The sequence below is a fragment of the Balaenoptera physalus genome (assembly GCF_965194825.1).
Source record: "Balaenoptera physalus genome assembly, chromosome: 13".
In the NCBI taxonomy this organism is placed as follows: domain Eukaryota; kingdom Metazoa; phylum Chordata; class Mammalia; order Artiodactyla; family Balaenopteridae; genus Balaenoptera; species Balaenoptera physalus.
In genome coordinates, this window is record NC_138892.1 from 51,412,815 (window position 1) to 51,427,746 (window position 14,932).

General features: G+C 39.7%; 1 protein-coding gene across 2 annotated transcripts in view; it reads right to left on the reverse strand.

Annotated features, from left to right (window-relative positions):
• The window catches only part of IRAK3 (interleukin 1 receptor associated kinase 3), a 52,051-nt gene that overhangs the window by 36,458 nt on the left and 661 nt on the right, over positions 1–14,932 (reverse strand). For both annotated transcript variants that reach the window (XM_082422770.1, XM_082422769.1), the window contains exon 2: positions 1,246–1,428. In XM_082422770.1, the coding sequence (XP_082278896.1) occupies positions 1,246–1,428 (183 nt within the window). The remainder of the gene's footprint in view (positions 1–1,245; positions 1,429–14,932) is intronic.

Below are 14,932 nucleotides of genomic sequence, written 5' to 3' on the forward strand. Positions count from 1 at the left end.
CTGCAACTAAGAGTCCGAATGCTGCAACTAAGAAGTCCACATTCCACAACTAAAGAGCCACATGCTGCAGTGAAGAACCTGTGTGCTGCAACTAAGACCCGGCGTGGCCAAAATAAATAAATAAATAAACGTTAAGAAAAAAAAATCCTAAGTGAAGAAATAGTGTGCAACAGAAAAAAGGGATTAGCCAAGTTATACAGATAATATCATGGTGGAAGCCTATTGGGAACTGTCTAATACCTTCTTAATGTGAAAAACCTATAAAATAAAAGTCATTCTGAAGCTACAGTTTTCTGGTACAAACCTCTTGGAATTTCTTCTTGTGTGTGCAAAGCTTCTTTAGGTCATGAGGCAGTGGCTTGAGTGGACAAAATATATTATCAAAGAGCATGTGTGCAAATACACAGAACTAAAAATATGCCTGGATGAAAAAGTCAAAGAATAAGGCTGCTGATTTAAAGGAGTTTCCAACCTAAGAGCCCTGAATCTATAACATAAGACCCAAGATCACTCAAGATCATTCTTGTTGAAGTCAATGAATCTAAAGTGGAATAAACAGAACAGGTGACATTGGGAGATTATTTTATTGACAAAGAATGAACAGAGAAAACTTCAGGAGCTTTACTTATCAGGTTACTATAAATGTAATGCATGACACAGCATCAGAAAGAGAAGACAAAGAGAGGAAAGACTCAAGCCACTGTGAAATGGACAGTAAACAGGTTAGAAGTTAGAAAGCCATGGCATAAAACAGCAGTGAAGATAATAGAGAAATCCCAGGGTTATTTTGGAGGTATCATCTGCACTAAAATACAGGGGGGAAACCCAATTATTTTTAACTTCTAATCATATGGTAAAACGAATTATAGCATTATTTGTATTTTACTCATATTGTGGTTCTGGTCATGTTTATGACTCAGAGATTCAGAGTTTTGGACAGAGAGCTGATTCTCTTAACTAAGTGAGAATGAAACATTTTAAGACGTGTAGCTTGTAAATAAATATTTTTTAAAAACCAAACTATAAAGTGGTAGAAGGGAATGTGTTGTATAAGTTAGGCAAAAAGAAAAGAAAGTGTCAGACACAAAAATGTGAAGCTGCAAACCCCGCTTCAGATAAAAGTCACAGGTAAGGAATCACTGACATACAGCATGACCAGTTAACGTCTTAGATAAAATACAATATTTACAAGTTACAATTCATATAAAATTGAGTAAGAGCCACATCGTTAGAATCAATGCTTACCATAAGTTGCAATTAAATGGATAGCTCGATGATGCCCCATCTCCTGGAGAATCTGTAAAAGGTCACCGATAGTCTTGTTTTTCTGTGCCCAGGACCAAAGTAATTCTCTTGTTCCACTTTTACCCTGGTCTACGTATTTTTCAATGTGACGAACATCCAGCCAGCTGCTTGAAAGTCGCTCTGCTGTGGCAATTGTAATAGGAAGAACCAAAGAATAGTTTACTTTTATTGGAATCCCTGTTTTTTTTGTGTACCTTATATGTTCTGTTGCATTTTATTTATATTTTTATTTTGAACTAATTTTAGCATGTATTTCTCACCCAACTTCCCCTAATGTTATTAACATCTTATGTAACCAGGGTACAAAGATCAGACCCAGAGATTACTAAACTGAAGAGCTTATTCTAATTTCACCTGTTTTTCTACTGATGTCTTTTTTCTGTTCTAAGAGCCTATCCAGTTTCTCACATTGCAATTAGTTGTTCCTCCTCCTTAATCTCCACTAATCTGATGTTCCTCAGTTTTTCCTTATCTTTAAGGACAGTGAAATGCTGTTGTATCCTTCTCGGTGCATAATATCAAGAGGTTCAGGATGTCCATGTCTTATCACTGGTGATGTTAACCTTGATCCCTTGGTTAAGGTGATGTCTGCAGGTTTCTCCACTATAAAATTATTATTATTTGTAACTAATAACTATGTTGGGGGAGATACTCTGAGACTATGGAAACATCCTGCTTCTCAGATTTTGCCTAAAAATATTTGCATCTATCTATGGTTCTTGTTTATTGTAATTATTACTGTGGGGTTTGCTTAATGGTATTTTTCAATTTTCCCTTCTTCCTTCTATGTTCATTAACTGCAATTCTTCTGTAAGAGAGTATTATCTCTTCTTGCCCATTTATTTAGGCAATTAATTTATTTATATCAGTGTGGACTCATGGATATTTATTTTACTCTACAGGTTAAAATCCAATACTATCATTATTTATTTTGTTGCTAAACTTGCTCCAGCTTTGTCCATTCAGGCTGCTCCTGTATTCTTTTGACAAGCCCTATCATTTTGGGAACACTTTCTTATTTTTCTGGCTATACAAGATGCTTTAGGCTCATTTTGTATTTCCCCTGCCCCAGCCAGGGGAAATTATATATATGATATAATTACTTTTCCAAGGAGTCCTGATTCCTTTTATTGGATAATGGTGTTTAAAAAGCAAGAACTTAGATGCTATATGCGCTCACTGCTGCCAGGTCCTTCAAGCAGACAGAGGTGGGAAATATATGTATGTGCTCTCACCCATGCATCTGTATTTCTGTCTGTACACACATTAAAAACCATGATTTTTAACTGATACCTCTGATCCAAGTCAATACCATATGGCACATTTTAGACCTTTCTCACTTGTATAACTTCATTCTCACACAGTAAGAAACTTTGCTCTCATTATCCACAATATATTTGCTTGTTTGTTCAGTTCTACTACGTACATGAAGTACTTTCAGAATGGCTAACCCATAGCCCTGTGAGGAACACATTAACTAATCAAATTACAGCATTTGTGCACACTTGTTTTTGTCCTCAGCCTAAGGGTATTCTGGGAAGAGCCTGTTTTCCAAAGTTACTTAGGTTAGTTCTTTTCTTTCTCATTCTCTTCAGTGTGGTTACTCATTGATAATATAGTTAGGTTCATTGGTTGAAGCTTTTATGAAATGCTGTTTAAAATTTTTGTTCTGCGTAAAATAGATAGCTAGTGGGAAGCAGCCGCATAGCACAGGGAGGTCAGCATGGTGCTTTGTGACCACCTAGAGGAGTGGGATAGGGAGGGTGGGAGGGAGGAAGATGCAAGAGGGAGGGGATATGGGAATATATGTATATGTATAACTGATTCACTTTGTTATAAAGCAGAAACTAACACACCATTGTAAAGCAATTATACTCCAATAAAGATGTTAAAAAAAATTTTTTTTTTTGTTCTAGACTATCTTTGCTGAATATTTTTGAGCAATTAAATTATTATCTGGGTAGGGTCAGGGAAATGTTCTACTGGGGTAACAGGATTTTAACTGCTCGAAAACAGTGTATATGACTTATTTAGGGTCCTGTATAAATACCTTAAAGCTGTACTGAAAGTATATGACTTTTTAAACAATTTTTATTGGAGTATAGTTGATTTAGTATATGACTTTTTATGGCACCCTGAGATAATAAGATTCTTCAGGTAAAAAATTACACAGCCTTTCTGCATAACTCCCAAATTTTAAAGTGTACTTTAAGGCAAAGGAGGAAGAAAGCAAGCAAAGGACAGATGGAAAGAATAGTTTTCTTGTCCCTGGGACAGTACTCCTGGATTAGTCCAGCCATCCTGAGTACTGAAATTAGCAATGTGTTTTAGGGCTGGTGATGGTGATGGCAGCATCCCCTCATACCTTTTATCCTCCAGAGTCTTAAAAATTCAGGCAGCCAGATACAGATCTATAGATAAAATCCAACTGTTACCTGAGAGTGGTTGTGGGGGCCTGCAACACATCACTGTCACTGGCTGTGGGAATCGGCCCCTCTCCCTCTGCCACACACAAATACGGAAGCTGCCCTCCAAGAGGAATCAAGGTAACCTCATGGAAGGGCTCACTTCTCCAACAATGATGTTCTCCAAAGGCTGATGTCCTTTTATAAGATGAACAGGTTCTCAGCTCTGAGAAGAGCAATAAGCCCTAGGGAACTATCTTTTGTTCAGTCTGTTTCAGACTCCACAGGTTTTAAAAATTTCTTAAGGAACTACTACACCAGTTACAGTCTTTGAACTAAGACATCAGAAAGGCAAATGTCTTCTGTTTAATATGGCATCCCTTGCCCCCATATTTTCAGTCCTACAAGGGTTTGCTGGACTATTCAATTTCCTTCAGTTTTATGTTCTTGCTGAGACTGTAAGTAAATCCTAAAAGTTGAAAGAGATCACAATATGATACCATTATTGCCCCTATTTCGGAGCAAAAAAATGGACTTGGTAGACATTGTTAGTGCCCACCACTATTTCTAGTCCTCTGCCCAATCAGAGAGGATGGTATTTTCTTGCTCTAGGTTGGTCATGCCTATGTGTCTCTTCCAGCCAGAAACACTGAAGAGCCAGGGTGCAATTCACCAGGCTCCCATCCCTGTCACAGCAATGGTAGAAGCACATGTCAAGATGGGGGTGCCCCAAGATGCTGGACCACCACATGGAGATCAGCTGCCCTGAATTCTCAGTGCTCTTCCCATGAGCCAAAAGTAAGCTTCTGTTATGCTAACCACTGAGATTTAGGTGGTGGGGTTTTATTTGTTTTTTTTTCTTTTTACTGCAGTGTAACTTAGTCTAACCTAACTAATACATACAAAGTTTTTTATCTTGAATGTTTTATTTATTTTAATTAATTAATTTATTTATTTATTTTTGGCTGTGTTGGGTCTTCATTGCTGCACGCGGGCTTTCTCTAGTTGCGGCATGAGCGGGGGCTACTCTTCGCTGCGGTGTGCGGGATTCTTACTGCGGTGGCTTCTCTTGTTAGGGAGCACAGGCTCTAGAGCGCAGGCTTCAGCGGCTGTGGCACGTGGGCTCAGTAGTTGTGGCTCACGGGCTCTAGAGCGCAGGCTCAGTAGTTGTGGCACACGGGCTTAGTTGCTCCGCGGCATGTGGGATCTTCCTGGACCAGGGCTTGAACCCGTGTCCCCTGCATTGGCAGGTGGATTCTTAACCACTGCACCACCAGGGAAGTCCGAGTGTTTTGTTATTTCAGTCACATCTTATGCCCGAAAAGAGTGAAAGGAAGTGACTGCTCTGGTAAGTACATGTCAAACAAGGGAAGATAAAGTTGAAACATTCAATCTGAACGCCTGCTTAGGCTGTAGGGGGAAAACAGTTACTATAAAATATGTGATACCATTCATTAAGTTGGAATGTTTTTGACCTTCTTCCATATTTTAAGTTCTGGCAAGAATATCTTCCTTTTACATCTCTTTGTAGAGATGATGTCTCATGAAGAGGCAAGGACTATCCAAATGCCAATATGTTTTAGATAGAGTAGCACTAAAAAAAAATAGAAGGGAACCTTCAAAGCAAAAATAGTTGGCGGGGCTTCCCTGGTGGTACAGCTGTTAAGAATCCGCCTGCCAGTGCAGGGGACACAGGTTCGTGCTCTGGTCTGGGAAGATCCCACGTGCCGCGAAGCAGCTAAGCCCGTGCGCCACAACTACTGAGCCTGCGCTCTAGAGCCCATAAGCCTCAACTACTGACGCCCGCACGTCTAGAGCCCGTGCTCCTCAACAAGAGAAGCCACTGCAATGAGAAGCCCGCGCACCGCAGGGAAGAGTAGCCCCTGCTGGCCGCAACTAGAGGAAGCCCACACGCAGCAACAAAGACCCAACTCAGCCAAAAATAAATAAATTAAAAAATTAAAAAAAAAAAAAGTTGGCAAGACACGTTAACTCTATTTTAAAGTATTTTTGGATGATGTCATCTGCCTATTTGGTTGAGGCACGTTTTTATGAACACTTTAACTCTTTCTAAAAGCTCTTAGAAGAAATACTGCAAATCAGTGTAATTCAAACATTTGTTGAGCATCTACTGTGTGCAACAGTGCAGTAACTGCACATAGCACGTGTGAGTGGAGCACGAAGAAGGGTCCCTAACTAAAGATGGGGCATCATGGAAGGCTTCCTAGAGGGGTGGTTCTGGAGCCTGAGCCAAGTTTAAAACTATGAGTATTTCTAAAGAGAGGCCAATTCTTAAGGAATAACTGGATAGGGTATACTACCCTGGGGAGAAAAAAAATCACTCAAGTTATGATTTGAAAACAAGACAAAAGAATGAACTCTGAGCCCCATAGACTATGCTGACTTCTAATGAGAAAAGCCACCAGTCCAGACATCACTGTGGCCCCCTGGATATATGCAGGAACACGTGGGTTTAGTGGCGGATCTCTCACCAACCTATAGTACAACTCCAGACAAGTCACAGCCTCACTGAGCAATCTCAAACTTCTCATCAGTTAATGTCCTGTGACAAACAGTCCCTCCTAAAACAGACACTAAATTTGGTTGCCCTTTGCTGGCCTGCTGATTACATAAGCACTGACTTTAAAACACCTCCAGTCTTTAAAACACTTCCCAGTCTCCAAATTAACATTCCAATAAGGAAATGCTAAATATCAAATTTCAGCAAAGGGAAAGTTTAGATTTCTACTTTGTCTGTTAGTAAATCAACTGGCTAACATTTATAGAGGCATAATGTACCATATAAATTAACAATTTATGTAACACACAGCAGGACTTTTTTTTTCCTTATTAGAACAGTTCCCTTTCCACTTTGACTCTGTGAGATAAGACATGCACATAATTTAACAGGGGTGAAGAAAGAAGATGTCCGTGTGGGCTACCACAGCCCGGGAAGGAGCATGAGGTGGTGGGACATCTGCTGACTCTGCAACAGCAGGGGACTGGGGCAAGGTTTCAGTCAGATGAAGGAAGAAGGAAGAGCCTGTCAAATGGAGAATTGTGCCAGAAATAAAGAAAAGGGCATGAGGGGGCAAAGAGGAGACCACTATGCTTAGAGCAGAGGGTTCAAGTTAAAGAAAAGGTGAACAAGCTCCATGAAGTCTCCGTGTTACCTGCATAGGAATGTGCTTAGCACATAGCAGACGTTCAATACGTATCTGCTGAATGACAGACAGAGGCCCTGAGTGTCAGTGTAACTTAAAATTTTACCCTGAAAGTAAATGGGACCAATCTAAGATTTCTGAGGAGGTGACGCAAAGATGGAAGCTTTAGGTTTTGGAAGATCCATCTGGTGGCAATAGCAGCAGGAGTCTCATACACAGTATTTGCACATAAAAAGGTATAAACATTTCATGGCTCACAATTCTCACAGTAGGAAAGGAACAGTTTATAACTATTAAGGTAATCTGGAGTTAACCTTTCAAGTTCCAGGGGACGTCAGATTTCCCACATAATTCTATTCCCCATTTTTCTTTTTCTTAATTTCTGAATTTCCTTTTTAAAAGTGCAACAGGCCATGATTCCCTTGAGCACATCTCTGAGATTTAGCTGGAGGGTGAATGAACAGATGCCAAATGAGCTGAGGTTTTTACAGTTCCCTAACACTGACTCCGGGGGCAAAGGTTTCTGAGTTTGCACTAAGTCTAAGGAAAGCTAGATTAGACAAAGGCGTTTTTCCAAGAGTACATAGTTGACGGTGCTGAAACTGACCCAGCTCAGTGAAAATGGATCCTGAAAGCATAGGTTGCTTCCAGGACTGGAAATGAAATGTTTTCTCTTTCCCTAACTGATGATTCACAGTACAATCTTAATAGCTTTTCTCCAATGATGATGCATTGGGAATAGAAACACCACTAAAAGAGTATTCTTAGCATCCATAAAATGTATAATTCATTTAAATCAAGTTCTGTAAAACAAAAGCTTCAATATGATGTGACAGGAATGCAAACTCTTAATTCCTGTTATATTCTTCAACATGCAAAGTTTTCTCTAGTCCTTCCTTACTTGTTCCTTCCAGAATGTAGAACTTTATTTATTAATAGTCCTAAACAAAGAGTGAACTTCCCAATGACTGTTGTGTTGTACAAGTGAAGAGCCTCCTACATGAAAAGATAAATCAGGAAAAATATGCTGTACTCAAACACAGTTTAAAATCATTTTTTGGAAAAAAAAAAAAATCATTTTTTGGAAGGCAAAATTTTTGTTTGAAAGGCATCTTGGCATAATATAAGCCAAAAAAGTCGACCTGAGAAGTCCAGAAATAAATTGATCTGAAAATAGTGACAGCTTAATAATCATTCAATGCTCAAAGGTCCTCGGGGCTCTGTTTTGAGAGGGCAGGACTATCTAGGAGTGCTAACGCTGGGGAATTCAGCTGTGGAAATCACTCATCACATGCAAATATGTCTCTGAAGGGGTTTTTTAGAATAACGCAACATACCCTATTTGGAATCTTTGTATTTGCATATAACCACATGCCAAAACCCCTAGGAAATTGTCTGCGTTCTTGCAAAGTTTGTTTTGAGATAACAAAATGGGAAAAGGAAAAGATGGCTTTTTTTTTTTCCCCACAAAGCACACAAATTAGGCAATTAAAAAAAAAAAACAACTTTAGGATTGAAAAGATATTTTTAATTCCTAAAAAAGTAAAACAAAACTCAAAAGCATAATTTAGCTCAACTCCTCTTACAGACCATAGCATTAACACCCACTAGATCATACATTTTACAAGAAATAATACTTGTCCACACTTAAGCTTATGTGTACTTTTTACCCCCTACATGAGTAGGACTCCTATTTCATAAACAGGAAGGCCTGCGCATGATTTTTCAGGGATCTTTCCATCTGTCCTGCTCTCTCAATCCCAGACCCAGGGAAGGATCAAACTTTAATGACTTCTGGGAGACAAGTGAAGAACAGTTCACCCTCAACACCAGTGTTTCAGTCTGGAACTCAGAAGCTGTACAATTCCACACTCAGGTAATGATCAGTACTATTTTCCTATACTTCCTTCCCTTGTTAAACTTTATAGCATATCTACTGTTCTGTTGCCTATGTTAAATTGGAAAATCCTTACACGCAGGGGCCATGACATTGTATCTAGTATAATACTTTGTCTAAGGTTCTGCCCAAAAAAGGTGTTGGATGTTTAACAGACATCTGTTCATTCATTAATTCATTCAATCAACAGATATTTAGTGCATACCTTCTCTGTACCAGGTACAATATTAGATCCTAGAGGAATAAGCAGAAAACAAGGCAAACAAAAATCCTTGCCCTCATGAAGCTTATTTCTAGATGGACAATAAACAAATAAAGAAATATATACGTATGTATATGTATATATATAAAGTATATGAGGAATGATAAGTGATGCAGAGAAAAATAAAGCAGTAAAAGAGCATAAGGGAGCACAGGGGTATCAGTTTTAAAAGCATAGTCAGGGTGTGTAATAGTTAATCAAAATCATGAAGGATGTGAAAAAGTAAGCCTCAAGGTTACCTACAGGAAAAACATTCCTTGAATGTCCACGGAGGCCAATTTATCTGGAGTTGAACAAATAAGAAGAAAGAAGTGAGAAAAGCAATGTAGGGCATTGGTGTTTACCGTGAGATGGGAAGCTACTGGACGGTTCTGAACAGGATAATGGTATAAGATGCTTCATATGTTAAACAGGCTCACTGGCTGCTGGGTTGAAAAGAAACTTGAGGCGGGTAGATGCAGTAGCAAGGAGCCCAGTTAGGAGACTGCTGAAATTAACCAGATGCAATCTGATGGTGGTTTGGACAAGGATGGCTGTGGTGACAGTGATGAGAAGTGGTCAGATTATTAGATAGATCCTGAAGGCCGAGTGAACAGCATTTGCTGAGACACAGGATGTGGTTTGTGAGAGAAAGCAAGAAGTCGCAGAAGACTAATAGTTTTGGCCTGAACAAATGAAGGATGGGGTAGCCATTAACTAAGATGAGGAAAAACTCTGGGGGAGGGGAGCACTTCTGGACTGTTAAGTTGGAGATGTCTATCAAGTAGGCAAATAGGCGGACTAGGTAGACGGTGCTGACGTTCAAGAGAGAGACCCAGGCAAGAAATCTGGGCGTTATTAGCGCATAGATGGCATTGACAAGATAGTGGGTAGAGTAGATAAACAGAAGAGAAGAGGTCCATGGACTAATCCCAGGGGCGTTCTAAGAGATCAGAGAGAGAACGAGGAACCTGTAAGAAGAAAATAAAGAGCGTAATGTTCTAGAAGTAAAGTAAAGCTTTCAGGAGAAAGGAGCGATCAGCTGTGTCAAATAAGATGAAGACTGAGAACTGACTGTTGGATTTAGCCACGGTGACTCTGGACAAGAGGAATTTCAATGGAGCAGCGCAGTTGGGGGTGAAGGCCTGATTGGAGCAGATTCAAGGGAGAATGGAGAAACTGGAGTGTAAACAGCCCTTTTGAGGAATTTTACCATAAAGCGGCACAGAAAAAGGGGTGGTAACTGAAGAGTAGAAGTTTGATCTAGATAGAACATTGTAAGATGTGAGAAATGACATGGTGGTCAAAAGAACATGGGTTCTACTCTGCTTTCAGGGAGGGGAGGCATAACTCTCTATTCCTTAAGTGTGGGCCACACATAGTGACTTCCTTCCAAAGAGCATAATATGGAAAGGGGTGGGAGGGGGCGTGGGGGAAGACTGCTTTTACAGCGTGGAAACCTGATAGACACTACTCCAGCCATGGTTAACGTCAACAGTGATTAGTCATGTAGTGTGTTCCCCTGATAGGATGTAACGAAAATGTCATTCTACCTCTTGTGGTCTGCCTTCCCCAAATCCACAACCTCAGTCTAGTCATGAGAAAAACATCAGACAAATCTCAATTGAGGGACATTCTACAAAACAGTAGATCAGCACTGATCAGTAGTGACCAGTACTCCTCAAAACTGTAAAGGTCATCAAAAACTAGAGAAGTCTGAGAAATTATCACAGCCAAAAGCAGCCAAAGGATACACGATAACTAAATGAAATGTGTGAAATGTGATATCCTAGATGGGATCCTGGAAGACAAAAGGGACTTGAGGTAAAAATAAAGGAAATCTGAATAAAGTAAGAACTGTATTTAATAATAATGTATCAATATTGTAACAAATGTACCATACTAATGTAAGATGTTAATAATGGGAAACTGGATACAGAGTATATGGGAAGGATAGAATATATGAGGACTCTTTGTACTGATACTATCTTCTAAATTTTTCTGTCAATTTAAAACTGTTCTAAGCAATAAAGTCTATTTAAAATTAAAGAAAGACAACAACATAGACTCTGGAGTCTGACAATCTGGTTAGAATCCTAGTCTGCAACATACTAGACTATGATTTGAGGTAGGTTACCTAAATTCTCTGAGAGTCAGTTTTCCTATCTATAAAATGGAAATAGGAAGAGTACCTGTCTCAGAGTTTTTGTGATAAATAATGAGATAATCCATGTAAAGTGCTTAGCACAGAGGGTCTGGCAAATAGTAAGCACTCAAAAGATGGTGGCAATTATTAGTATTATTACTGTTTTAAATCTTTACTAAATATTCAAATGCATATTTAATGTGATTTTACATTTAATTTGTTTTAAAGTGATTAATAATAATTTCTATGATAATTTTCTTTCCTTTTTTGAGAGGAAGAAAATTGAATACAACCTATTACACAGTATCTGTAAGCAGGGTTCCTCTCTCATTGTAAGTGTTGAGAGGTTTTACAGTGTGAGCTGCTCCAAACAATTTAAACACTAGTTCAAGGTAATGTAATGAAATCAGTTGTCACCAGAGGCTCTGCATATACGTTATGTCTTTGAGGTAGTTGTAAGATGAATGGCATTTTCTACAGTGGTCCTACTTTCATTATAAAGCCATAAAATCATCAACATCAACCAGAGAATATATTATCTTGTGTTTACACCATTTTCAATAGCAATATAATATAAGTGATTTAATGATTAATATGTAGAATGTGTTTAAAGATAGAATTAAGTAGAGTAGTGAAAGACTACAGTAAAGTAATTGTTACAATAAGATGTTATTAAAGAAGAGAATTTGGCCGAAGCAAATGGCTCCCAAACCAGGCTGTGCATCAGATTCAACTGTGGGGCTTGGCAAGAAACAGAAAGATGCTAGACCCTTGATCCAGACCTACTGAATCAACAGCTCCAGGGCTGGGGTCTGGGCATTTGTAGCTTTTAAAGACTGCACAGGTGATTCCTGTTTGTTAACATGCTGTCTACCTTATCATGTATACGCTGATTATACCATATAGGCCACCATATGATCTGCCTTTGTCTGAACTGCCTTTGTAAACATCATCAAGAATCATGATAAGCTCGAGAACCAACACTTAGTTTGGTTAACCTCTTCTACCGCTTTTCTCTTCTCTTGCCCATTACTATTACAGTTGCTTTCTATATCGAATTTTGGACCCTCTGTATCCTCAGGCTTTCAGCTGTCCTGAGCATAAAAGAAACTGTCTTCTTGATTCAGTCCTCCAACATTCCCCCTTCCGTCCTCTAAGGCCAAGTTTTCCCTCCCTGCACCTCTTTCCCCCCTTTTTCCTTTCACTGTGCCGATGGGGAAACTCAGCCTATTTAACACAAGCAGTTGCCCTCAACCACCTGGAACGGAGCCAGCCTTCCCTTTCTGCTGAGCCAACAATTCATGAAGCAGCTGGTCCGTTCCAGGTCTCCTTCTAGAGCTCTGGTCCAGACAGCAGGGGCACAAATCCCCTACGCAATGAATTATAGCTGCAGTATGAAGGAGTAAACAGTTTAGATTCTTCCCCTATAAGAGAACAAATATACAAAGGAACAATGGCCAGATAGATATACAAACATAACTCTAACCCACAACATGCATCAACCAGCCCAGGAAGCCAATGTTCTATCTAGAGTAACCAGTCTAGGAAGTCAAACTACTATCTGTAGCAACTAGTCCAGAAAGCCAAACAATAACCCTTATAGCAATTGGCCCAAAATGGCCAAGGCTTCATTAATAGCTGATAGCTTTCCTAATTTTTGCCCCAATTCCAATTTAGGGCCAACTGGAGAAAGCCAAATATGTACCCTTAATTAAACAGAATTCCCCACTCCTAGTTGGCCTGCATACAGCTTCCCCCATGCCAACAGCCTCCAATCAGGGCATACCTGAAGCCTTCTCTTTTTCAGCTATAAAGCTTTTCCAATCCTCTGCTTGCCTTTGCATCTCAGTCAAATGCAAGCCATGGGAGCTGACTCCCTTGCTTTGAATAAATAGCCTTTGCTTGTTCTCATTTCGGTGGTCTTCATTTATTTCCACTACTAGGAAAATGGGGCTGCATATTTGAAATGGTTCACTGAATGGTTCTTTCATGGCAGAAGTGGCTGTACTTCAGGGAGACTGTGAGATGCAGCTGAAAGAACACAGCAGTACTTGTGACCCTGAGGAAGTCATAGAGGGAAATGTAGACAGACTCCAGAGTTTATGTGTTTTTTGTTTTTTGTTTTAATTTTAAATGGACTTTATTGTTTAGAACAGGTGTTTTTTTTTAAGATTTAATTTTTAATTTTTTTGGCTGCATTGGGTCTTCATTGCTGCACGCAGGCTTTCTCTAGTTGCGGCGAGAGGGGGCTACTCTTCGTTGTGGTACACGGGCTTCTCATTTCGGTGGCTTCTCTTCTTGCAGAGCACGGGCTCTAGGCGCACAGGCTTCAGTAGTTGTGGCACGTGGGCTCAGTAGTTGTGGCTCTCGGGCTCTAGAACGCAGGCTCAGTAGTTGTGGCGCACGGGCTTAGTTGCTCCGTGGTGTGTGGGATCTTCCCGGACCAGGGCTTGAACCCGTGTTCCCTGCATTGGCAGGTGGATTCTTATCCACTGCACCACCAGGGAAGTCCCAGAACAGATTTAAATATACAGAAAAATTTAGAATATAGTCCAGAGAGTCTTCATATACTTCATCCTTCTTGTATAATCTGCTTCAAGTCCTCCCTTTGCACTTCCCAGCTGTTGACTTGGGCCAGTTACTAAACCAATGTGCACCACAGTTTCCTCACCTGTTCAAACACTGATGATGATAACAGCGCCTGCCTGACAGGGGCACTGGAAGGGTTTATGAAACAACGCAGGTAATGAATGAATATCCGAATTTCAATGCTGAGTAAGAGGGGGGAGGGAGGGAGGGAGGGAGAGAGGGGGGTGGGAGAGAAAAGATTCAGCAACACTGAGCTGAACTTCCTGAAAAGGAGCAGCGACCTGGGGCTGAGTACTCACTGTTTTAGATGAGACATATGTTCTTATATTTTCACAGTCTACACCAACCTACTTCACACATTTATGATATCTACTCAGTCCATTCACTAACCATGGACTGGACTAAAAACATTTTTCATTTACAAATTCAGTACCTCTAGGAAACCAACAGGTGCAAAAACGGCCATTTCATCATCCATTTCAAAAAGATCTGGTGTGGGAGGGATATCTCTCAAATACATACTAGAAATGTCCATGCTTTCCAGAAATCAGAGTTTTCTGATTTTTACTGAAGGGCTACAATATAAAATTACAGAGCCTATAATGAACAATCATTATACAACTAGAAACCCTATGCCACATTCCATAGTGTGACCATACTGTTCATCAACAACAAATTAAACATTTTTCCTCCTTGGTCTTCTGCTATTTTTGGTAAGAATAATAGCTATTTCAGAGAATTAAGGCTAAGCCGCTTTGACATATTTGTGTTTATTTTCAACTAACATTAATTGCGACATCATGGGGTATCAAATCTAACCATGAACGCACGTACTTACAGATTTTTGCCTGAATTATTTCTGATCACACTCAACACTTCCAACAGGCCGTTGCTCAACTTTCCAAAGCCTGCATAAAATGAAGTCTTGGAGCCAACTTGCTAGACTAAATTAAAAAGCCACTCTCTACCCTAAAACTTCATTCCACCAGATTGGGTAAATAAGCAAGATATATTTAATTAAGAAAACTGGGAGCCACGTTAATTACAAATGATGTTTTACTTTAGCATTTCACCTGAAGTGTAATTAAGGCGAGTGCATTGAAAACACCACAGGATAAATATTTTAAAGGTATAAACATGTCTTCATACGAAAATTATATTCTGGGGGTCATTTTGAAAGGACAA